At 49.3% G+C, this 25,819-nt stretch overlaps 1 protein-coding gene across 2 annotated transcripts; it reads right to left on the bottom strand.

Annotated features, from left to right (window-relative positions):
* Nucleotides 1-583: 583 nt before the first annotated feature.
* On the bottom strand, nucleotides 584-25,803 carry WDTC1 (WD and tetratricopeptide repeats 1). 2 transcript variants are annotated; one of them, XM_061357659.1, is made up of 16 exons: nucleotides 25,681-25,803; nucleotides 18,858-19,005; nucleotides 16,730-16,813; nucleotides 15,820-15,866; nucleotides 14,616-14,727; nucleotides 14,040-14,227; nucleotides 13,396-13,578; nucleotides 13,041-13,135; nucleotides 11,681-11,796; nucleotides 10,665-10,740; nucleotides 9,125-9,221; nucleotides 7,833-8,006; nucleotides 4,805-5,040; nucleotides 4,259-4,427; nucleotides 3,679-3,871; nucleotides 584-3,512 (listed from the first exon to the last, which is right to left on the bottom strand). In XM_061357659.1, the coding sequence occupies exons 2-16, from the start codon at nucleotides 18,963-18,965 to the stop codon at nucleotides 3,315-3,317; spliced, it is 2,076 nt and encodes a 691-aa protein (XP_061213643.1). In that variant the 5' UTR covers nucleotides 18,966-19,005; nucleotides 25,681-25,803; the 3' UTR covers nucleotides 584-3,314. The 2 variants fall into 2 exon arrangements, with proteins under 2 accessions (XP_061213643.1, XP_061213642.1); XM_061357658.1 differs by lacking the exon at nucleotides 25,681-25,803 and adding an exon at nucleotides 25,409-25,636.
* Between the last annotated feature and the right edge of the window lie 16 nt (nucleotides 25,804-25,819).

Here is a 25,819-nt window from a genome sequence, read left to right on the forward strand (position 1 = left end):
CACAGCCTAAGTCCCCAGGGCTCTGCTTCTCAGGGCATGAGGCTTTTTGAGATGAGCTACAAGGCAAGATGGGACCACTTTCCCTCCTTGGCTCTTTGCCTCCCCCTTGCTCACCTCTAACTCTTGGGCTCAGCAGGGACTCCATGAGGGTTTGATCAGATGTATCCCCCACCCTGACAAGACATGACTCAGAGAAACCAGCCCCATCTCACACCACTCCTCTCCCTGTCAGACACATGCGTCACTTCTCCCTCCCCAGCAAGCCCCAGCTTGTTCCTCCTCACCCCAACATCCGCAGCTCTGGCTCTGAACCAAGCCAGAGGTGGGTTCTGCTCCTGAACACAGCCCCAGCCTCCTTGCACTCCCAGAGCCAAGCTCCCACACCTGATAAACCGGTATCAGCACTAACCCAGCAGCCACCACAGCTTCCAAACGAGTTCTGGAGCTCCCCATGAAGCCCTTTTGAGTAGACAACACCCAGCCCCCCCGGGCCTCCCTCCTCCCTCCCCATCCACTTCCAGAGAGCAGAAAGGTAGAACAAAGGCAGATCAATCCCCCAAACAAAACGACACCAAGAAAAAACTAGAAGAAAGAATTGTTTAATCTCTTTAACCCTTTCTCTTCCAGGACCAGAGAATCAAGTGTTCTGCTCCTTCTAACGAGGGCAGTAAGGCTTGTGTGTTACTTCTACAACTGCAGGGGCAAGGTTTACGAGATGACTGATCACCTTTAGTACTTGGAAAAGCGAGAAGCAATGGTCATTGCACTACTAAAGAGAATCCTGGGCTCTCCTTACAGAGAGCCCACTGCTAGAGTACAAAAATAGAGGAGGCATCCCTGCATATCCCAGCCTAGAAAGAGTTAACCAGATAGAGCAGGAAGAAGCTTTCCCAAAGAGGGGGTTGAAGTAAACAGCAGAGGTCAATAAAGCAACATCTTCTCCCTACGTCCCCAGCATGGGTTTTATTTCTTCACCAATAAATACAAAGCCCTCATTATCAAGTGACAGAGCAGGTAATCTGCCCAGGACAAGGGGCCAGAGGCAGAAAGGCTGTTCTCTCCCATTATCATTCCTCATCTTTAAACTAAAGCAGCCATTAACAACAAGCAACCCACTGCAGAGGCAGGGAATCTTCCAGCTCTCCCACAGCTCACAAGGGGAAACCCAACAAGAAATAGCTGCCACAGCACAAGGTGAATGGGGAGGGAGAGGCCTGTTCTCTTCAGAGCTCTCCAGTCTTGGTGTCTCTGGTTAGAAATCAGTGTGCAGACACTGTCTCCTGAGAGCTGGGAAAACAAAGTTTGAGTGGGAGGAGAAGAGGAGAAAAAAAAGAGGCTGCATTGAAGAGGGAAGCCTGAAGCAAGGAAAAAAAAAGGCCAGACCATGGCAAAGAGCCACCCAAGTGAGAAGAGGTTTTTTGCTGGCTCTGGGTTGGGAAGAGCACCGAGTGCTGGAGTACACCTGGGACACCTTGTGAACCCCACACAGGTACATGGAGCGAGCAGGCACATCTACACCATGCCCTCAGAGCCAAGTGAGGATCTGGATCTGTCCCAGAAGAGCTCTGCTCCAGCAGTGGACGGCTGGCTCAGCCTTCCTCACAGCTCAGCAGTGCCCAGATGGTAAGGACCATGCTCCCACAAGGCTGGGGGTCACTAGCGCTCAGTGCCACCCGGGACAGAGCAGATGGACATCTTTGTCTAAGGGGTAGAGACCTGGTCCTGGTTAACTCCACTGGGGGATTTCTCTGTGCAGGGAGCAGTGTCCTTGGAGAGCTGCTGCAGCTAGAAGGCTCTGTGGCCTCTTTCCCTCCTGTAAAAGGCTCACTTGTGTCCAAGACTGTTCTGGAAGGGAGAGGAAGCAGTTACCTCGATCAGTCAGAATTGTGCAGTCTCTCTCATCAGTGCTTGGCAGCCAGAGGAGGAAAGGGAGGCCTCTCATCCACAGCAGCAACAGGAAGACCAGGGATTGCACCACATGGAAGAACAGCCCTAATGCAGCACACACACATGCGCACACACTCCCAGACACACATCTCACACCCCTGGGACCAAGGGGTCCATGTTCAGACCTTCAGCAGGAAGAGATATGAGACAGCACAGAGCAGTGAAGATCTCCAGGGGCTCTTTGGTCTTAGTTGATAGTCCTAGAAAAAACAACCTCTTCGGATCCGGTTGTAAGCACAGCTGTGGAAGATCTGTTTGATAGTTAGTGCTTGGCAACTGCAGGAGGGAAGATCAGGGCTGCATGTGACATGACAGAGGAAAGGATGGAAGTGCACTGCTGCATTTCTAGGTGCACTCCTGGCTTTGCAGCCACGTGGGGAGAGAAGGAAGAAGGAGGAGGGTTCCTGAGAGAACCACTAACCCATCAGATGCCAGCCCAATGAGGCCCACCTTGGCCAAGACAGAAGAGCTGACTGCACACAAATGCTGCTGTCTGAAAGCTTGACACTTCAGATACATGTACATGGTGGCAACGTTCTCAGCTCCAGGACGGGCGATGTGGAAAGGAGGTGAACACAGGTACACGTGTTTTAGGCAATGGAGAGACCAGCCCCTTTCCTCAGTAGCTTCAGTTACATGAGTCCTAAGCCTCCACTCAAACCTGCTCTCTTTGCTGTCACCTTTCTCCATGGCAAGCACCCCCTGCCCTGCTGAGCTGCGCATACTCAGTGCCTTCACTGATCCATCAACTAAGACAGATGCCCAGGGACAACACGGGCAACATCTAGTCCTTAACACAACACAGCTACGCCTGGTGACAAAATGTTAAGAGATGGAAGCCAGAAGAAAGATGTTATGGGACATACTAGGTGTCTTATGGCCAACAACCCTAAACCAGGGGCCTCTAGACAGGCTGGTAGCACAAAAGCAGAGTCAAGCTTTCAAGATCAAGCTCACTGCAGTGCATTCATTCCATAAGCCCTGCCCTAGGTTTGTATTTTATTCAGGAATTTCACATTCCCTCTGCAAATGCATGAATGCAGCCAACCCTGTACCAGAACATACAGCAACTCTGGAAAACAACATCACCAGCTTACACTGCTTACAGACAACTCAAAGACCCCTGTTGGGACTAAATTCCACTAAAGGCAAACCCTGGACTGCACTGCCATGCTGCTCAGTAGTGTGAGGGGAGGAGGAGGAGGTGGTGGTGATGGTTTAGAGACGGCCGCTCCTGCCCCTGCCAGCTTGTCCTACTCTGTGCATAGTGCGAAACAGTGCAGTCATTCATCAGAGGAAGTCCAGGACCAAGGAAACTAGGTTCCCTTTCAGCCAGACAGTTAAGAGGAAGGAGAGGCAGTTCTGTTTTAGCTGGGCCGGCACTGGACTTGCCCCTCTGAGCTGTCTTCATCATCTGAGCCTCCAGCCCCACCACTGGTCAGTCCTGTAATCCGGTACCCCATGTTCAGCAACATCACCTCCAGTGGGTCTGCGTTCATGCGCCTCTGGTTTGCTTGGGAAGCACCTTCCATGTCCACCACCACGCGGCCATTCAGGGTTTCACTCTGTGACACAAGAAGGGAGAGAGCTCAGCAAGGCAACGCCAGCACCAAACTGGGGCTGAAGAGGTTACTGCTGCTGCAACTCCTAAGAGATCCCAGTGGGAAAGCCCAGTGTGTGTTACATCTCACGACACCAAGACAGCCTTACTTTAGCAAGCACAGCTCTTACCTCTGGCCTGGGGTTCCACAGTCGTACAACCGGGTCAATGCCGCTGGTAGCCAGGAAGCAGTAACTGGGATGAGGCTGGAGGCAGTTCACGATGGACTCGTCTCCCTGCAGCACTCTAACAAGGTTGGTGGTTTCTTTCTCCCAGATGAAGAAGGAGCCGTCGTCTGACCCACTGACTATGTACTGTGCATTGCTAGGGTGAGAGGAGCAGAGGCTGGAGAACACAGCTTAGAGCCACAGCTAGTCTCTAGCAGACATGAAAATCTCAGCTGGTTTCTATAATCAGCAGGCTGCCATCCCTCACACTCACAGATCCACATAAAGCTTCCTGTGATGGTTCCCTCCATCCCTGGGATTCATGTTTTCAATCCCAAATGGACTGTCTGAAACGCTACCCCAACTCTATGGGTCTGCTACTGAACCTGTTATTCACGCAATCGCACAAAGAGGAGGGTTTCTATCATCTTTCTCAACCCTACAAACCAGTGTCAGCATCACTTTATGAACAGTCACATGGGGCTACACGAGGCTTTATCTGCCTCATTCTGCCGCTGCATCCCTCTCACACACTGCCACATACCTGCCAAAGAAATTGGCCTCTTTGATGTCGGTAGTAGTGTTACAGTGGCCACAGTATCGGAACTTGTAGTCGTAGCTGCGCTCCCTCAGCACCATCTCATCCTCTGAGATGGAATCCTTGCGGCCTGTGGCTCGCAGCCGGATGGGGCCACCCCCTTTCTTGTCTTCAGCTGGAAGGACAACAGATTTCCCTCATCACAACTGGGGGAGGAACGTGTTCAAAGCAAACAGCACTCCAGGAGACCCCAAGAGCTTTAGAGGAGTGTTAAGGACAACTCCAGCAGGGAGCAGGGCTTGGAGCACAAGCTTCCTTCCACATTATCTCCTGGGTACATCAGATTCCTTTTATCACAGTCTTGCTCAAGAGCAAACCAGGCCCAGGCACAAGGAAAGAACAGGCTCAGGCCAGTTTTTGTGCACAAGAACAATCAATCTCTCTCTCCAATTGGAGTTTTACTTCAGAAGGACAGTTTAAGGAGAACATTCCTTGTCCCATCATTAGATTGCAGTATAACCTTGAAGCACCACAGCAGGCATTGGCACTCACCGTTATCGCTCTTGGAGAAGAGGGCTGCATTGATGTCCCTGTCTAGTGCATCACAGGCACTGCTGTGTGCTTGTTCTGGGAACTTCCCTTTAAAGTCATCCAGACACTCCAGTGCTTCTGCCACGTACTTGAGTTCAAAGAGACAGCGGGCAAGGCGGAAATGGGCCTTCAGGTGGCACGGATTCAAGGATATGGCCTTCAGGCAGTCTCTTAAAGCATCGTAATGGTCCCCATCCCTGAAGAAAAGGGAGCATGGATTAGACAGCCCAAGCATTCCCAGCACACATTTCCCACCATTGCTCCCAGCCCTCATTTCACTTCAAAGCTTGTTGTTTCCAGCTCTCTCTATGCGCTCAAACACCCCACAAGCTCTGAGCTAATACCATGTACCGCTTCTCAGAGGCCCCATCTGACCAAGCCCAGATCCTTGACTGCAGTGTGAGCACGCAGGGAGGCCCAGCAAGTCCTGACCTGCCATTTTAGAACCGACTGTGCAGAGCTGACGGATAGAACACATTTCGGGAAGTCCTTTGAAGATGGAGGATGCTCCAGCCCTCTGGCCAAGCAGACACAAGGCCTCTCTGCAAGGAGAGCGGGGCCTCCTCGGAGCACGGCAGCTCACGCGTGCCCCTTTGTGGACACACAGTGTGGTAGCATCTTTTGCTGCCCACACTCCCAATCACTTGTAGGCTTCAAGAAGGAGGCACAGAAGCACACTTCAGCACCCTGACGGAGAAATCTCTATTGCAGCAGTTTTTTCTCACCTTTAGAGGAAAATCTTTAAGTTTTGGAAGTAAGTGTTACAGCAGACTGGGATCATAATGGATATTTATATCCTGGGTACAGTTCCTGGAGGCTATGCTTGATTCCCCTAAGCTGCAGAGCTGTGGGAATAAGAACGCCTCTGCTTGTGCTCTGGAAGCAGGAGAGGCTTGCTGAGTTTTGCATGCTGGCATTCCCTTCAGCTTGACAGAGGCTGAGAAGTCAGGCAGGGCTGCACGCCTGCTGCACCAGCACTGAGCCTCAACTGTCCAGAGGCATCACAGAGAAGACCTTCTCTGAAGAGAATGCCAGGTCGCCACAGGATCTGTTATTGCTGACCAGTGATCACCACTGCTGATGGAATGTTGTTATTCTTAGCCATCATAAGATTGAGATGAGTTCTTAGGCAGAAGAGGGTGCTGAGGCGCTGGCACAGGGTGCCCAGAGAAGCTGTGGCTGCCCCATCCCTGGCAGTGCTCAAGGCCAGGTTGGACACAGGGGCTTGGAGCAAGCTGCTCCAGTGGAAGGGGTCCTTGCCTGTAGCAGGGGTTTGGAACTGGATGACACAGATGGGCGTCTCATCAGTTCAGAGCAGAATGGGCTATTAGCTACTTTGCCACCCCCAAAACCCTTCCAACCTCGAATCCCAGTGTCAGCCAGCGCAAGAGACTGGTGTGGAAACACTGAGATGTAAAGCAAGACCTGACTTCTCCCACTGTTACAGGTTTGAATCAGCTAAGTACTGTCAACTTGGACAGCTAAAAGCAGGGCTGGAGACTGATGGAGCTGGCTCTTAGGAGCAGATTTTAAGAGGACAGCTTTAGAAGTGCTGCAGATACCAGGAGCACCTTAGTGGAGCTGAGCAAGAGGGGAGATGTGTCTCTGTTATTCAGAGAATGAGGCCAAAGCAAGACCTGCAGCATCCTGCACAGCTCCTGCTGCGAACATCAAGCACACCTCAGAGACAGAGGAGTTCAGCATGGGTCACTGTCCAGCTACTCAGCGACATCCCATCACCTTCTGCCATCCAGCAGCAGGAAACTGTCCAGTCTTCCCTATACCTGAGCAGATTCCAGCTCAGGACTATTTAAATTCTAATCACTGCCCACCACAGAAACCCATCGTGCATACATTTTTGCATCTTCCTGCTACTGAAAGCTGTAGCAAAGCAGGGGCTGACACACAGAAAGGTTCAGATCTGCCAACATCCTTTGGGAAAAACGTTTCCTATAAGGAAAACGTCATTCATGAGCTCAGCACTCAGCTTCTGCCTTCCATTCCTTAATCCCAACCTATTGTTCTTCTCCCTCTGAACACCGAGGTCTTTTTGAGGCAGCTCCCAAATCTCTGCTATTGCAAAACAGCTAGTAGGCCAGTTACCAACAGTCACAACAACTGCTGGCTGCTCTTTATCTTGGCAAGAAGAGAGGAGAATTCATCCTGGGGATTTCAGCAGGGAGAGGGGAAGGATATCCTCACAAAGCAAATGGAGATGAAGGACCACAGCTATTTTAACTATGTTCATAGCAAGTCATTCTGCTCAGTCTTCCTCTGCTCAAGGGGACAGATACTAAAACAAGTCAGGTGTACCTTGCAGATGCAGCTCTGCCTGTTGGTCAGAGAAGCCATTACCTCCTGCAGAGGCTAACAGTGTGTCTTGCAACAGTGAAGACAGAACCTCTCCCAGACTCTGAGACACCAGTTGCCACTTCCCACATCCCTCAGAGAGGTTTGCTTTCAGTGAAGGGGAAGGTGGGTTAGCTGGGCTAATACAGGAACCACCAGGTCATGCCTGATTATCTGCAGTACTAGTTACCTGGATAAAGCAGCAAGCAAAGCAACTCCAGGCAGCCCTACAACAAACTTCTATCATGAGAGATGAAGTCAGAAAGCACTGTAACCATTACCTCATCTGTTGCCAGCAGATTTTGAGCCATACTCTAATGCAGATCAGAACTATCCAAAGAAATGCAAACACCCTTGCAGACACTCATAATGCTGTTACTCAGAAGTGGATTTTGGGTTTCTTTTGAAACAGGAAAGGAACAGAACATTACTCAGCATGCCAGCAGGCAAAATGAGGAGCTACTACCAGCTGTGCTTGCCTGTGCAGTATCTGTGGCTGTGTAATCCCCTTGTTCTATGCCAGAGGTGACCCACTTGATCCAAAACCCCCAACCCTGCTCTACACAAATGTTCTGTACAGTGGATAAGGCATCAGTGCTACCCAGATCTTTGTCACCTCTGACACCCTCTGCTTCCTTACCACTTGCGTTTCATGTAGGCAGCAGCTCTGTTTCCATATAGCATGGCATTGTTGGGGGCTTTCTGGACTGCTTTGCTGTAGAGCTGGATGGCTTGAGTCCAGAGCTGGCAAGCAAAGGCCTCGTTGGCTTGCTGCTTGATTCTCTCCAGGTATGGAGGTAACTCCACTTGGGGACTGAAGAGAAAGGAGGAAGGAGCACAGGTAAGTCTCACGTTCTCTGTGAACTCCAGTTAACCGTCTGCAGTGCTTTGTTCTAGCTTAATAAGTCCCAGCAAGCATTAGCTAATACCAGAAATGTCAGACAAAGGCAGAAGATATCCTCTACCTGCATAAACTGGACTTAGGAGGAAGGTTTCTTTTTGACCATCATTTATATGACAAACATATACCCACAATTGAACAGTGGGTATTATAAGCATCTAATCCCTCAGACAGCTCTGCTTTGACTGGATAAACAACACCGCCAATCCCAGATCACCAGTTCAGCAGGAAACCAGGCATCCCAAGCTGCACAAGGCCCATGCTCAGCAGCCCACCATTCCAGCTACATCTCTGCTGCTGTGCTGGAGGGGCCATCTAGAGGAAACAAGCTGAAAACATCGAACAAAGTGACTTTGTAGAACCCAGACTACCCATATATGGTATTAAGCAACTGTGTCTTGACTTTTAACCGTGGCTCATCAGCCGGAGGAAAAGCAGGCAGCAAGATGTGCTTCCAGTCTGCTGCTGCTTCACCCAGCTGCGTTCTGCTCTTAAAAGAGAGCCTCAGGAACAATAGAGGAGGGTTCTCCACCCGTTCCTAGCTCCCATGCAGACTGCAGGAATAATGACTCCAGTGGCATTGGCGTAAAGCAATTCTGGCTGCTTCAGATGCCCCTAAACAATGGCAAAGGCAAGCAAGGCTCTTTGGACCTGACGACCTCTCCCATTTACCAAGACACAGTTTCTGCAGGTCAGAACAACTAAGAACACTCTGATTCCAGGCCTGAAAAGTCATTTCTTCATTTTGTCTGCAGTAATTCATTATAAAGAGGGGAAAAATCCTCATGGACAACATTTCTCCTAGGCCACCCTTGGCTGATCTGACTCTTGTTCACACCAGAAGCAAATACAGCTCTTAGGACAGAGGCAACTTAACAATCAACACACCGAGTAAATCTGCACATCACACTTTGTTTAGCAGCACCTAACCATGGCAAGAGGAAGAACCATAGAATCAAACAGCTCCCTCCAGTACAGGGGGACAAGAACAACCAGTATGGGCTTTCATGCAGGTAGAGCTGTCCCCTTACCTCACATGTGCTCTTCCTTCAGCCAAGCGGAAGCCGTTGCTGTGGAGGTGGATGCCATTGGACACTCCGTTGGTAGAGGTTTTGCCATTCTGCACTTCTGAAGGTTAGGAAAGACACCAAAAATACACAGCCATGCTGCAATCAATGCGGATTATACAAGCTAATGCTTGAAAATAGATGCACATAGAACAAAGTACGCACAGAGAGGGCAGCTTGAACTGAACTGCCTTCAGACTCTCTAGTAAGTAATCACCAAGAGCCTGATATTTAACACTGCAGAACTGTTTATTAACATCAGTAACTTTCTCGTTTAGATTCACTCAGATAAAGAATCACAGAGCTATGTTTAACAGAACAAGGAGGAGCAGAACGACTGGAGGAATTCAGGAAAGGAATTCTATATGCTTTCTTCCTTCCGTTCTTTCCTTACTCCACTGCTCCAGGAGCTGTTACAAGCTGAAGTAACCCTCTGAAGGTCGTGCAGCCACATCATCTGCCATTTCTACCCAAAATACTCATCTTAAATGGCTACAACCTGCATTTCTGTTGCAGCTTCACAGCCTGGGAAACTGGTGCCACTCTCCAAGCCATGCACTGCACTGCTCAGCGACTGCAGTGTGCAGACATGAAGCTCAGCCTTTGTACTCACACTGCCTTTACCTGAACTTTCTGTGCCCAACAGGGAGGAGCATTTGCTGCACCCCTGTGAGCCTGTTCAAACACTGTCCTACCAGTGGAAGCGTGACCTCACCAGATACCACAGTCCAGATCACCCACACGCATTCAAGACATAAGAGAAAGGTAGGGCATGTGTTTGCTACCAGGATGTGAGGGTTAGATTAAGGCCTAAAGCACACTGAGTACACAGATCAAACTGTGCCAGAGTGCTCTGAGCACTGCAGTATCTGTGTGCACGAACAGGCCCTGGAAGAAAAAGGGCCAAGAATAAAAAGGCTTTTGGATACACTTACTCATCAAATAAATGACTTTGATTCAACCAGGAGGGATGTTGGTGCCAGGCCTGATTCAGAGAGTCACAGAATGGTTTGGGTTAGAAGGGACCTTACAGATCACTTAGTTCTAACCCCCAATTCTTAGACTAGGGAAGAAATTGTTTTCTCTCCTTCATAATGGGTGAAGGAGGGGATAACAGACATGAGGGGATAACATTTTACTAGGAAGTTTAAACAATATACCACTTCCCTGCCTGTCCACAAAGCTTCCCCCTGAACTGAAGGCAGGATACCAGGTCTTCAGCCCTCTACGAAGTCTACTTTATTCTTTGTGCACAGCTTTAAGCATTCTCCTTAGTTCACACATGCAACATCTCACTTCTCCCCTCAAGACGCACATTTTGTCACTCTCTAGAAGGGGTTTAGAACCCAGGGTATGAACTGCACTGCAGAAACAACCCAGCAACAGCCAACCCCTGCTTCATTTTCCTTGTACCTGCCCAGACTGGGCTGACCCCTGAAAAGAGTTGTGTAGCACACGATTTCCCTCTGCCTTTCACTCACTTCCACGCTAGCATCATACTCACCCCCTGAAGTGTGGCACTTCTTTGGGAGGAGAAAAGTGTACGGTCGCTGTTTGTATGTTAAATCAAACAAATAGACCTAAGGAATGAAGAAAAAGAATGAGACAAAAGTGAGTGACACATAGCTGCTCAAGCCACAGAAACACAGGGCTGGCTGGGTATTCACTTCCACCCTGCATTCTACTATTTCCAGTTTTCTAACTGGGAACCTTGGTTAAAGATGGGTACACACAGGCTGACAGCAGCACCAGTGGTGTGTCCCACTCCAGCACTGGCTTCAGAAAGTAGAACATTGAAAAACAGGAGCCCTGTCTTACTGAAGAGGTGAGAAAACCCTAAACCAAGGCAAAAGTGTCTCTAAGACGAGACCAGGATTTCCTGAGAAGCTTGGAAAGCAGCCCTGCAAAGCCCTAGTGTAACACTGGGATAGGAGTTGAGAGCTCAACTCAGAGCTGCAACTCATCTAACCCAGCACCTTCTCTCAAAGAGAATGAGTGCACGTGTGAGAAAGATCTGTCGAGGACAAGCCAAGGTCCTACTTCATCCATGTGGATGAATGCTGGCAGGAGGATTTTCTCATTTCACTGATAGGTTTTACGAAGATCCATGAATATCACTTCTAATTAAAGCAATCAAGATTCCAGGTGAAGGCCTTTGCTTCCGTAAGTTCCTTAATTCACTAGGTTCTATTACAGAAGCAGTCTGATGTTTCAGGAATGAGTTATGAAATCTTCTCTAGGACTGCACAGGTCAGTTCCAGAACTGGGGTTTTTTTCCCTCTTTCAGAAGATAAAATGGGAATTGGGAAACCTGAAGAGAATGTGGTTCAAGTCTGATCAGTGGCAGCACAACAAATCAATCCCTAACACCAGGCATTTAGGCTGAATGAATCAGAAAGCAGGTTAAAAATCAATCATAGGACTCACAGAGAAGGGGCTACACCCCTTTTTAAACACACAACAACGTGTGGTGACCCAACACACGCAGCCCCACATGAAGCTTTCCAGCTGCCTCCTTACCTGCTCCCCTCCCATGTTGACCAAAAGCTCAGTGCCATCAGGACTGAAGGTGACGTATGTGGCCACCAGAACTCTCAGCCTGTTGTTGTAGTCTGGAAGCTTTACTGGAAGGTGCCCTGGGGAAAGAAATGGTCCATACACATCAGCTTCACTTGCAACTGTTGTCTTTGTCCCACCCCAGCTGCTCCCTTCTACAGGGGGTTGGTAGGAGAGCAATGTATGATGTGATTTTCCATTTCCTCCTGATGTTTACTGAATCCTTCCATCAGCCACCATATTTAGATCTTCAGAAGAAATCCTCTGCCATGAAGTGGTGGGACACTAGCACAGGGTGCCCAGAGAAGCTGTGGCTGCTCCATCTCTGGCAGTCTTCAAGGCCACGCTAGAGAAACCTAGTCTTGTAGAAGGTGTTCCTGCCCACGGCAGGAGGTTGAAACTGGATGAGCTTTAAAGTCCCTTGAACCCAAACCATCCCATGATTCTATGAAAACACACAAATGTGCATAGCTGCCTTTTCACAAGCTCTAGGTATCAATTCTGCAAGGCCATCTCCATATGAAGACCGGGTTACAACTAGTTTGCTAGCAACAAAGCCTGCAGAACCCAGTAAATCTCAGTTTTAGGGATTCATTTTGGATTTGGCCTCTGTGATTCATGGCCATCTGCAAGCAAATACCTCCATCCTCAACCCTGTCATCAGACTCCCTTCATAGAGCCCTTAGCACAACCAACCCAAAGCTCCTAAATATTCAGCTCACACACAGGTTCTTTTGCTTCAGACAGCAGATGTGTTGCATGACCAATTCAGGAGACCTAAGAAATCCTCTAGCGGGGCTCAGCAGCAGCAAGACTGTCAGAACTGGTCTGCTGAACATGCTGGTCGAAGAGTTTGATAAAAACCAAACATTTTGGGGAAAAAAAGGTAGTAAATAACAAGCACTGGAGAGAATGTCACCTTTGTTGCCCAGATACTGCAGCACTGATGCTTCACGTGCAGAATGAGGGCAAGCCACTGCTCTTCTGTGCCAGAAAGACAATGATGACAATGAACAGCAGCTTTGCTGGGACCAGTTCCAGAAAGAAACCTATAGCCCCCCAGTTATCTAAGAAGTAAGGCCAGCTCACCACCACACACCACTGCCAAATCAGGGAGTGTTATGCAGGTAACATATGCAGGTAACCCGTTATGTAGGTACCATAAGCAAAAATTCACAGCATAGAAGTGAAATAAACTACTATTCCATGGATGATCCCTGTATCAGAGAACTGTTCCAAGCAGTGGTTGCTTCTGTCATGGGTAGAACTCCACTTCTTCAGGCATTAAGTCCCATCAGTGTCCCCCTAGCATAGGTGCCTGTACCTGCCACATAGTACTGCGCCGCGCCATCCGGGAGGGGTTTCTGTCGGTCACAGAACGTGTGTACTCCAGCTGAAGGGCTCTGCTTCATGCTTTTCCTAGCCAGAAAGAAGAACAGCCTTATAACCACAGCATTCAACTGCTGGAAGCCTGGTCTAGACTGACACTTCTTGCTCACACACAAGGGCAAGGCCTCCTGCTTATACAGCTGTGTGCTCACCAGCCTGCTCCACACCACACAGACTGACTGGGCAAAACTTCACAGTGAGCCCCAGACACTGCTCCCTGTCTTTCCCGTTCCCACCAGAGCCTTGACCAGATCCCTGGACCACTCCTGTCTGCCCAGAAGATCCATTACCTGTGGTTGTGGATCATGCGTATGTCGTAGACCCGCACAAAGGGGCCACTTGCCCCCACTGCCAAGTAGTTGTTATCCTGGGGGTTGACCGTCAGGCACTTGGCCTCCACCAGCTGCCCACAGTACTCTGTGAGGTCTATGAGCACCTCTGAACGTTTGCTGTTCTCTCGCAGGTCGTACTGTCTGCAAAGGGAAGAGAGGGTCAATCCGTGCCACCAGGTAACAGAATCAGCACTAATAGAGGGCTTAGCTTGTCTATTGAATAGGGGGAGGCTTAGCTTCCTGTGAACATGCATTTCTCCACGTGTGTTCTTTAGGTCATTTGGTGTATGCTTGTATGAAAAGTGGAACAGTCTCATAGTAACTTTATTCTTTGAAGAGTCTCAATGACTGTGGAGAAAAACATTGCTCAGTGTTGTATCTCCCTTCCACTCAACGTGGCTGCTCCTTTCTTGGCCTCCCTTTGCAGCAGAGGAAAACAGAGGAGCTGAGGAGAGTCTTTTTCAGAGGAGTCTACATTTCGAGATGAATCCAGAAAAGGGAGAAATGAGCTTAAGCTCTTCAGAGACAGATGTGTGCATAACATATACTGCAATGGAGCCTAATCCAGTTCGTTCTGGGGCAGAACAACAAGAGTTTTGTACCTGATGAGCCCATCTTCTGCTGCACTCCAGAAGGTGTTAGGCCACATGGGAGCTGTGGCAATCCGCTTAACTCTGTTGGTGTGATCTCCAAACATGTGGATGGTCTCCTTGACGGTCAAGTCATGGACATGCACCTTGGAATCTGCAGCTCCCGTGATGAGGATCCGATCCCCTGAATGTGGCAAGAACTGTTGGGAGACACATTTGACATTCAAACCTGAAGTGCTGAGCCTGTTCCCACAGGTTTAGGAACACAGGATGACCTGGGGTCTTACCTACGTCGCAACGCACCCACACTCAGGAGGCACCAGCTACAGCAGCACACAAAATAGTCTCTTCATCACACATCCTAATCTGCTACAATCATTCCCTTTGACTTTATAGGGAGCATGAAATAAACGTGGGAGCTGCAAAACCTAAGAAGTGCAGGTATTTTTTCCTAGCATTAGCAATACTGAATCCTGCTTTTGGGGGCGGGGCAATTTGCTTGCAGGCCAATGTTTCCCAGCAAGGATCTGTTCTCTTGCTGCTCAGGTTGATCATTTTGATAGTTGTTCATTCTATCTAATGATATACCTTGACAGAAAAGATGTTTGCAGTATGTCCTGTGTGCATAGAAAGGAGCTTCTTGTGGTGCAGAGGATCCCAGACAATAGTATGTTGGTCATCAGAGCCAGAGGCCAACAAGCTAAAAGAAGCAGAAGAGAAATATGCATCATATATTCTTCTGTTCTAAGCTGTGACAAATTTCTTGCAGTGCTTTGACCACAGGCACCCAGTAAGTTAATTCAGCTCTAAGAAGCCCACTTCTCCTCTCTGTTCTCAGCTGTGTGTTCTTGCTGCTCCCCATGCACCCATCCATTGAGCCAGTTTAGGGAGCTAAACCAGCCAAACAGCAACTCCATGGATAACAAAGTGAGTGGGTTTTGTTGGTTCAGCACAGACTCCAGTGGCACAGCGGAAGACAATAGGAGCATTTGGTCAACAACAAAATGCAGAGCCTCCTTTTTGCTTATTAGCCTGGCTGCATGAACATCATCCCCAAGCCCAAGCCAAGGCATTCATTCCTGGACTTCAGATGGGCCCAAGCAGTCCCAAGCCAGGGCTCATGTAGTGATTCACTAAGTGCAGGGTGTGGCAGTGACATTACAAGGTGCTGTTTGCTTTTACATCTTTGTCAATGAAGCAAAAGCTTTGACATCCCCAACCATCAGCTTGTTTAAACTTACTTCCTTGTAGCCAGATCTCTTTCAAGAACACATTTTTACTGGGAAGTCATTCTAAAGAGCATCAGACTTGGGATCTTGTGAGAGGCATGGCAAGAAATACATGCTCTTCCTTCCACCCAGTCATTTCTCATGCAGATAGTGCTCTTGTATTTAGTTTCCCTCTAAAACTGCAGAGGACTTAGTGCTCTGCCTCACTCCCCTATGTATTTGTCCCCCAGCAGAAGCTTTTAAGAGCATTGGGAAGGGGGTGGGGTCACCACCAGCTGGGCAAATCCTAAAGCTCCATTCTAATCCGTAATAGCACTTAAGAGAAGAGAAGCAGGCTTCAATCTCCACTTCTTAGGCTGACCATTTCTCTTCTGAACTCACCAAAAGGGCATTTCTAATAATATACAGATCTATTTAACAAAATAAAACTGCTTTTGAAGTGTGAGCTCTACTATAGTTCAAAACTTGGAGCTGGAGCTTTACTAGGAATGGGAAGCATCTCACTCTTGGGAGAACCTGCGGTTATCAGTTGGTTGATCCCCTGGGCCACGCCACATACTTACTCTCCTTTTTCATTCCATTCAAGGCAGTTGACACACCCAGAGTGACCCTGAGGAAGAAAACATAATGGGAAGAGAGGATTACACAAACTTCAGACTTCTCAAACAGAGCTGCTCCAAGACAAGGACACAGAGAGCTCCCCACACATAACAGCTTGTTCCAATGTGGAAAAACCCACCCACATAGCAGATAAGCACCTCCAGTCATGCTCTAGCAGTTGGGTTAGAAGAGGCAAAATGAAATAAATAAGCCAAAAATAGGTAGTGTTGAATAAAATGGCAGTTGAATCTCAGAGGCTACAGAGAAATTGCTGCTGCACACATGGAAAGGTGACTTTGCTTCCAAAGCCCTTGGCTAGGCTGACAAATTACATGTACAGGTTCTCTGGGAACGCATGGGAAATGCACTTCTGGTAACTGCTTTAGATGCACCTTGCTGCTGGCTGACTGTATAACCCATCTTCATCCAAACAACTGTCCCAGGGAAGACTAGGGGAGCATTGAGCAGTGTTTAATACAGGAGATGCAACTGAAAAGGGGAACAAAAGAATCTGTCCTCCCCCAAACCAAGAGAATCTTAAGATCTTTTTAAGCTGTGTCAGACTGCAAGACAACAACCTATTCTTTAGGCAACACATTACCCTCTTCAACATTCCAGCTGAGGATCTTGAACAGTTGACAGTTGCCTTCTTCAGGCACCACTATTGGGATTAGCTGCTACACACTCGTTAAAGGCTCCTGTAGGTGTGTGTTAGGTAATGCAGAAAGCTCACACAAGCTCTCACTGAGCTATTCCTGGCTCTAATGCAGTCTAGGGGACTAAGTAATCAGCATCTATCCCATACAAGAGAGAATTTCATATACTCCTGCTGTACAAGTAGCCCTAATTGCTCTTTAAGCACAACCCACTTACCTGCAGCTCTGCTTCTAGGCCCAGGCGTCGAATGAAAGGGTCGGTGACGTGATAGTGTCGCTCAAAGCCCAGCGCACCCCTCTCCTAGGAGGCAAAAAAGCAGCACACTCGCTACAGCAAACAAAACACTCCTTTTGCCCTTTAAAAGAAGGTTCAAATCTCAAGCTGGGACCTTGCCAAGTACTGGGGTGTCCATAGCATCAAGTACCTGTCCAGTAGGAAGGAGATGTCATTTGCATCATCTCCAGATAGGTAGTGTGTAATTCTTGCCCCTGAATTGGTTTAAAGTGACTTTTTTCTCATTGCTAAGCTCCAGCTGGGTGGCCAAGACAAGATTTGATGCCCACACTAGGGCAGAATATTGTGCCTACTTTGGGCTATAACCAGGAGAGACAAAAGAGCTTGGCAATGCCTGTCGTTATCTCTTGGCAAGGATTTCAGCAGCCACTGCAGTACTAGAGCACAGCTGCTCAGGAGATGTCTGTCATTGCACAGATCCTGCCCTGAAGCACCACCACCACCACCACAGGGCAAATACTGGGGCACATCACTGGACAGCATCCTTCAGAGATGGCTTCTTTCAGCAGGACTGGAGTGGGAGCACGTAGCTGCAGTGCCACAGCACAGCCTGTTCTACAGAGAGGAGAGCAGCTGCCACAGGACTGCGTCAGTACAAATGAAGGTGAAGAAAAGCAGGGCAGTTGTTTCCCCTGTGATCTCACAGGCTTTGCAGATGCATGAGCAGATGGCTTCGATGAAAGAAGGCCAACTGCAGAGGCAGGCCTGAGGACCAGGGAATGCAAGTCATATTCTGAATGGAACATATAATGTCCAAGGAGGTTCATTCCTTGGTCTCATCTCGTGCCATGCTACACTCAGGTGAAGATAACTTAAGGCTTCCTTAGCACCATCTAGGGATGGGAGCACCGGTATTAAACATTAGATTAGGTACTAGGAGCATGTTAGCAGTCACAGAGAACTGGCACACCACATTACAGCTCTGCAGCCCCATATGAAGTAATGAACTCCACACAGCAAAAGCTACTGGAAAACAAAATGGAGACAGAAAGAAAGGGGGAAAGGAGAAGCAAAACAGGCTTTTTATAGGACAAATCACTTTTTATATGATAATATTCCCAAAACACTCTTAGGCACAGTGCAAGGTGCAGCAGTTCTAATTGCCTTGTTATGGCAACCCCAGTGGCTTTGAGGTACTGCTTTTCCCACAAGGAAGTGTCAGACTTAGAAATCTTCCCAAGGTCAGGCATTAAAGTCTAAGAGAGCAGAGAGTGTGAAAGAGTGCCAGGCTAAGGCTCTAAGCACAGACCCATCCCTTCCTTGTTAGAACAGCAAAACAAATCTATGTACATGGATTAAATCACAAATTCATACCACAAAGTGTGGTACCAAACTGCAAAGTGGAGAGAGCATTCAAGCTCCTAGTTCCTTATTCTGGCCACTACCAGCCCACTTGCATGAATGCTGATTATCAGCAAAGCTGCAAGTGATTTAAGGCTTCTGAGTCCAAGCAATAATTGTCAATTGTGTCTGATGTAGCTGGTCCTTTCACGTTAAGAGATCTTTCACCAAATGCAGCCATCAGATGACTGATGCGACCACAGGACAAGTTTTTCTCTACACAAAGGAAGCAACACAGCACTTTGTAAAGAAAGAGAGCCAGAAGACTGAGACAGAGATCATTAGCTTTACTGCAGTCAGAAAATACCTCTGATGGCAAGATCACACAAAGAGAACACAGAAAGCAGCAGACAGAAAGCTCATGTGGGGAGCTAGCTAAGGGTCCTTTTTGGTGCTCAAACACAAGTAGCTGTATTCCTCTCTTGATCCTTGTATTCAAAAGGAACAGACCTGCTGATGTCAAACTAGCACAGGGAGCTCCTGCTAGGGAGAAGAGCTGTATTCCTGTTCTGCCATACTTCAGCCCACCTCTTCATTAAGGATAGTAACAGGTCCTATGTATTTGTTCTCTTAAGCTTCTTACACAGCTTATCAATATGCAAGAATCTTTTCCGAAGTAAAGGCAACACCACGAGTATTTCCCAGGCCATGAACACCAATCCTCTATGTGCTGTCCACTCACCAGGAGCAACACTTGGCTAACACATACCTTGATCTGTCTGTGGATGATGTCTCTGGTAATGTTTGCTTTTGCCATCTTGTTGTGATGGGGCAGACAAAAAGAAGCTATCGGAAGAGCTGCTGTACATCCAAGCATGCCACCAGAGCAAAGATCCACACAGAGGACATTTAATTACCTGCAGGACAGAACAGGAAGAAATTAAAGGCAGGCATACAAACCTTAGGCCAGTCATATACAATGTCAAGCACTTCAATAGCAGTGGCTAAGAAGTGAAAAGCTTTGTATAAAGGCTCATTGAAGAAACTCGAGGATGAGAAGGAGCAGTGCAAGACTGAAGAACATCCTGAGTTCGCAGAGGAATTCCCAGCAAGCAGAACTCCAGGATTACCCAGCCCAGAGAAGCCGTGTTTCTGCGCCAAAGACCCTGCCAGTCCAGGGCAGCATCTGGTTCACAGCTTGCCTCCAACCATTCCATGTCCACTCATAGAATCCCAGCCTGGTTTGGGTTGGAAGGGACCTTAAAGCTCATCCAGTTCCAACCCCCTGCCATGGGCAGGGACACCTTCCACTAGGGCAGCTTGCTTCAACCCCTGTCCAGCCTGTGCCAGCGCCTCCACCTCTTACACCATGAGTAAAGAAGTCATCGATATTTGTGGCCACCTCTCCTCTCTCATTTACTACATTTGATTATCAGCCAAAAACCAACCCCCCAAAAAAGGACATTAAGTGTTTCTTTGGAATCAGCCACCCATCAAGTGCCATCACTTGGACACCCAATTACATTAGCACTAGGAAAGGGGTGACTATTGCAAGTTGTATATCCAGGAGGAATGAGAGTTTGCCACCCTCCTAAATATTCCATATTTAATGCACTAAGCTAAAGCCTGTAGAATGAGGTAGACCTGCTGTGCACAGCGAAACCATGAGGTTCCTGCATCCCACGAGCTCCCATGCCCTGGGCTTCAGCTTCCATCTGCTTCCCAAAACCTGGTAGTGTGCATACACAGGCATCTCCCCATGGGTAGGAAGTACCAGGAATTCATTCTTCCTGACAGCAGAGTTTGCTCCAGGTGGAAGTTTCAATTGCTTTCCTAACACAGCTGGCTCCTCCATGAACACAGAAATCTTGTTAGACCTATAGACAGCAAGAATCACCATCCAGACATACAGAAAAGCCAGGTTTCTCGCAGTGGGCTCCCAAGCAGACTTTCAGGGTAGCCATAGGATCAATCCAGTGTAACACAGACAAAAGGCACGCTCCCCCAGAATCCACGGATCAGCCTGAAACTGAGCTACTCCCTACATACTAGTTCATCACAAGTGTATTTAATCCATATTCTTTTTACTCCAGAAGTAGCTCCAAGAAAGACACCAGGAGGACACCTCATGTTTTAAGCACCTCTACCTTCACTCACTCATGTTAAGCAAGAGTTGCTTCCCTCCCACAGTTAACAGCAAGAGGCAGCACCATGACTGTGTCTGATCATCAGTATTTCATGCTAATTCTTGTAGTAAGATGATGAAGTGGTCAGATTTTGATACTTGGCCTCTGGTTTTCCATAGGTATTGTTCTGCTTCTTTATGGAGATGGAGTCTATAAGCAGACACCACCAACTGCCTTCTGAAGAGCTCACAAGCATGGGAGGGAGAGGAAGCAGCAAAGCACCTCAGCACAAGGGCAGGTGGATCCTCTGGACTCTGCAGCAGAGAGGTAAGCACACAGGAGACCCGTTGCTGCTTATGTCCAAGGCCAGATCTACACACACATGCCAGCTGGGCTGGATAAGCTCCATTGCTGGAGACATCCATGAGGATGTGCTTTCCAGGAACAATTCTCTGCCACGTTCTCCAAGACAGAGAACTGCTAATTCAAAAAGCAGCCCCAGGTTTGGATAGACCAAGCATGCAGGGATGTGTCCTGGGATCAGCAGCAGCAGTCATTTTTCTCCTTAGTAGCTGGTGCAGTGCTGTGTTTTCAACTTTCAGCCTGGGAACAGCACTGATAACACCGATGGTTTTAGTTGTTACTCAGTAATGCTTACTCTGACCAAAGACTTTCTGAGTCTCATCCTCTGCCAGGGAGGAGGGGAAGCTGGGAGGAAGCAGAGACAGGACACCTGGCCCAAACTGACCAAAGAGGTATTCCATACCACAGCACGTCATGCCCAGTATAGAAACTGGGGGCAGTTACCCGAAAGGGCTAGATCACTGCTTGGGTCAGGCTGGGTATCGGTCGGTGGGTGGTGAGCGGTTGTATTCTCTTCTCTTGTTATTTCCCTTATCATTATTATTGGTGGCAACAGCAGTGGTTTGTGTTACACCTTAGTTACTGGACTGTTCTTATCTCAACCCAAGGCTGTTTCATTCTGTTGGTTCTCCTCCCCATCCCTCTGGGAGCAGGGGACCGAAGAAGGGGTAGAGTGAGCAAGTGGCTGCATGGTTCTGAGTTACTGGCTGGGCTTAAACCATGACAGTATGAATCCAGATATCCTTCCCAGATAAAAAGCCTCTACCTGCCCTTCTCCTGGGCTAGATCCCCACAGACTGCCCTCCTTACCAAACCCTCCAGTGTACAGAGATGCTCTCTCCATCCATAGCTACAATGGGGCAGAGAGACCCTCTATCACTGTGACACCTCAACAGTTCAGCCCTCAGGCCAGGGGCTCTTAAGAACTTCTTACCTTTAAGCTGATATCCCAAGGCTCCCCTCCTCTCTGTAGGCCTATTAAACACACGAGCCACCCAACCTCACTGCTTGTGACCAGTGGCTAGTGACACTTAACTTTTTCCAGAGAAGTGAATGATCCATTATTACAAAGTACACTGTCAAGAGACACGAGGGACAATATTCCAGCAGATCTCAGTGTCTCACTCTTCTCAGAGCTTCCCTACAACACTCCCAACCACCATCTGCAGTTCCCCTCTCCAGGCAGCATCCAGCTGACTTCCTCCCTGCCAGGGCCTGCTTGTCTTCCTCTGTAAGAGCAGTTTGGGTTTCTTTTGCTCTTTAGACCCCAAAGGGACCTCAAACATTCAACCCCCTCAAAACCTACCGCTCCTGAAGAAAGACTCAAATTCTCTTGCTTATCAACCAAGTCTCCTCTGCCATAGCATTTGATACCTTCTCCCACTGGGCAGGGGAGTGCAGCAAAGCACATGTGAGTGGTTTTAGGGTTACAGATGTGTTGTGGAGCTTCCCAACTCTCTGGACAGGTCATTGTCAGTAACTCAGAGGTGTTCTGAACAGCTCACCAACACATGTTAACTTTATTTCTTAAAGGATACAGATCAAGAAGATCATCCACAAAATAAACCCTGTGCTTAACAAAGTGGAATAAGACAGAGTTTAAAGCAAAACTGACTTTAAAGATGCTAATACCAACATCCAAGGCTGTGTTGTATATGCTTGGCTGAGAAGACTCTTAAGAGCCTTTCTTGCCTTCACAGAGCTGGGGGTTTTTGTTACTCTACAGGTATTCCACTACTGCAAAGACTTTGGCAACCTGAAATGATCATGGAATCACAGACAAAAAGTCCCAAATTGTCTCTTTCCACATCAGACATTGTCCATTAGCTACAAGTGGTCGCAATCCCAGACTCACACACACCATGAATAATGACAGTTACATAGTACTTGAGTTAACACATGTAGAGATCCTGCTATGAAACAAGCATTATAGAATCCTAGAATGGTTTGGGTTGAAGGGACCTTAAGGCTCCTCCAGCTCCAGCCCCTGCAACGGGCAGGGACCCCTTCCACTGGAGCAGCTTGCTCCAAGCCCCTGTGTCCAACCTGGCCTTGAGCACTGCCAGGGATGGGGCAGCCACAGCTTCTCTGGGCACCCTGTGCCAGCGCCTCAGCACCCTCACAGGGAAGAGCTTCTGCCTAAGAGCTCATCTCAGTCTCCCCTCGGGCAGGTTGAAGCCATTCCCCTTGGTCTGTCCCTACAGGCCCTTGTCCCAAGCCCCTCTCCAGGTTTCCTGCAGCCCCTTCAGGCACTGGAGCTGCTCTAAGGTCTCCCCTTCAGGAGCCTTCTCTTCTCCAGGCTGCCCCAGCCCAGCTCTCTCAGCCTGGCTCCAGAGCAGAGCTGCTCCAGCCCTCGCAGCAGCTCCATGGCCTCCTCTGGCCTTGCTCCAACAGCTCCAGGTCCCTCTTGTGCTGCTGCCCCAGAGCTGGATCAGGACTGCAGGAGGGGTCTCTCCAGAGCACAGCAGAGGGGCAGGATCCCCTCCCTGAGCTCCTGCTCACACTGTGCGGGTGCAGCCCAGCACATGGGGGGGGTCCCAGGCTCAAGCCAGACTGATGTGCCCTGGGGAGCTTCTCATCCACCCACACCCCCAAGTGCTTCTCCCAGGGTTGCTCTTAATGCTAAAGGCTATACTAACCACACCACTGTACACGTAGAACAAGTTTCTAATTACATTATGACTTGACCATGGCATAAGGCATAAAATGTCCCAAGATTTGTAGGTCTTCTGGAAAATACATATCAATATTTTGACAAGAATCAACTGCCACTCCAATGTCTCAGCCACCTATAGGCTTCACAAAGCTCCTTTGAAACCTCTGGCCATTTGTTATCAGTAAAGGCATGTAAATTGGTATAGGATGCTCCTCTTTCAGCAACCCCCCTAACTTTTAGACATACTGTTTCCTAACCCATTCATGCAGCTCTCTGTCTTTGAATAAAACTTGCTCAACCAACTCATGCTGAAATGAGAGGATTAAGTCCCAGTGACAAAGAACGATTTTGGATCAATCTGCACTACTGCTACCATTGATGACCCCACAGGGAGCTTCCCTTTGACTACACCTAAGAGATGATGACCCTTAGCTGACACTGGAGCACATTTCTCTCTCCCTCTTCAAGGGCATCTCTGCACTCAGTTCCAAGGCAGGACAACCTTCTGTTATCCCTCACTGTTCCCAACCTGCCTGGAACACCCAGGCAGGACTCAAAACCCAGGCTCTAGCTCCAGCTGTCACCTCAGCCACAGTGCCAGTCTCCTCACACTGCACCCAGAAGCACAGAGAGGTGCAGTCAGCTGTAGGTCACTCCTGGCCTCTTCTGCTCCTGTAACACAAAGCTTCAGAGGCAGAAGAACCTTTCGCAACACTCGGCCTTTAAACCTGCAGTCAAAAATTAACAAGGCAGGGATCTCTGCAGGCTCCAGCTCTGGGCTGACACTGACAGCACCTTCCGAGCCCTTTCAGCTCCTGGAAAAGTCCACTTCCAAATGGACTTCTGGGGATCATTCTTGAATGAGCGACACTAAATGAGCAACCCAACTCCTCCCTGTTTGATGCACCCAAGCTTCCCAGTCTCCAAACTCAAGGTCACTGAAGAAAAAAGCAGCACTCTGCACGCTCCAAGCCTTGCAGATACACAGCTCATCCCAAAGGAAGCTTGCTCTGACCCTGCCCTGAAGCATCTACAAATGACATCACCCATCCAAACACCACCTAGGCCCCAACTTTAGCCTCACCACTTATTTTCCCTTTCCTCTTTACCTTGATTTTCTAAGAGGTCACAGATCAAATGAAGAGAGATACATAGAGACTGGTTTTAACAACCCTCGAGAAACAGGAGGCAAAGGACCTGGTGAGCAGCAGACACCTCAGAACAAGGTTTTGCAATGGCTGAAGGAATCACCAGGAGCAGCAGTCAGTGCTCAGGACAGAGGGAGCCAGCCAACAAAAGAGGAAGCAGCTGCTTACAACAGAGGTGGGCAGGAGAAGAGGTGGGATCCTGGAGCTGACAGAGCCAGCACAAGAGGACAGCCATGTCCAGACAACTGCTATGCCCACGGGGTGGTTATAGCTCAGGCATCCTCTAGCCACCCTTCACCAGCCCAGCCCAAGTAACAGACCAATGGCAAGACCCACATGGCTCAGGAGCTGCAGGAAGGAGTTCAGGCAGCAGACGCTGGCAGAGAAAAAGCTCATCTGCTTCCCAAGGGAAAGGGCTGCAGGACACTCACTGAAAGCTCCACGGGAAGACTTCAGCACGGGAAAGGCAAGCAGGGCAGAGTCAGCCCTTAGTAAAGGGGAGGAGAAAGTGAGGACAGGGCAGCACCAGATGCAGGAGGGGGAATGAGGAGTGAGGAAGTAGAGGCTGAACCTGGCAAGGGGGTAGGACCAGCCAGAAGATGCAGGTATCATCAGAGCTGAAAGGGAAAGAGGTGCTTGTTAGCAGGGGGAGAGGCTGGATAAAGGGGGAGGCTGCATAAAGGGGAGGATAAAGGGGGGGAGAAATAAAGACGGAATGGATAAAGGAGGGGAAGGGTAGAGAAGGAATGGATAAATGGGGGGATAAAAGGGAGGATAATGGGAGGGATGGATAAAGCGGGGGCTTCTCAATTGAGATGGGGTCAGGCTCCTAGAAAAGAGGTGTGGGGAGTGCCTGGGATGGGAGCTGGGGCGGGGGTAACCGCCAGGAAAGAGAGGGATAGCAGTGGGGCACCGTCAGGAAAGGGGCACAAGGGACGCGGGGCCGGTGACCCGCCTGCCCCGGGCACGGGGGCCGCTGACAGGGCGGGGGGGCTGCGCGGGCTCGGGCCGGCCCTGGGACCGTTACCTGTCAGGCCTCCCGGGCGCCGCGGGCACTGGAAGTTGCGAGGCTCCATCCATGCAGGGGGCAGCGCAGGACACGCGGAAGGAACAGCCGGAGGAGCACCGCGAGCCCCGGACCTCGTCCCCCGGAGCCCCCAACGCAGGCCCCGCCGTACCCCGGCCCGGCCCCTGTTTACCCCCTCAGCTGTCCGGGGCTCAGCAGCACCCCCCGCCGCCGCTCGCCCCGCGCCGCTCTGCGCATGCGCCACGCCAACTGCGCCACTACCCCCCTCGCACCAACAGCTAACCAAACTCCGCGCAAATAGAGTAACTCGCGTTCGAGAATACTTCCTACGGCCTGCCCTCCCGGCGGCCGGCCACCTCGTGACTGACAGCTCTGCTAGCCAATAGAAAAGGGCACAGAGTCTCGCTGCGG

Source organism: Neopsephotus bourkii, unplaced genomic scaffold (assembly GCF_033783945.1).
Source record: "Neopsephotus bourkii isolate Nb327-2 ecotype Australia unplaced genomic scaffold, CSIRO-AGI_Nbou_v1 NB_909, whole genome shotgun sequence".
Lineage (NCBI taxonomy): Eukaryota > Metazoa > Chordata > Aves > Psittaciformes > Psittacidae > Neopsephotus > Neopsephotus bourkii.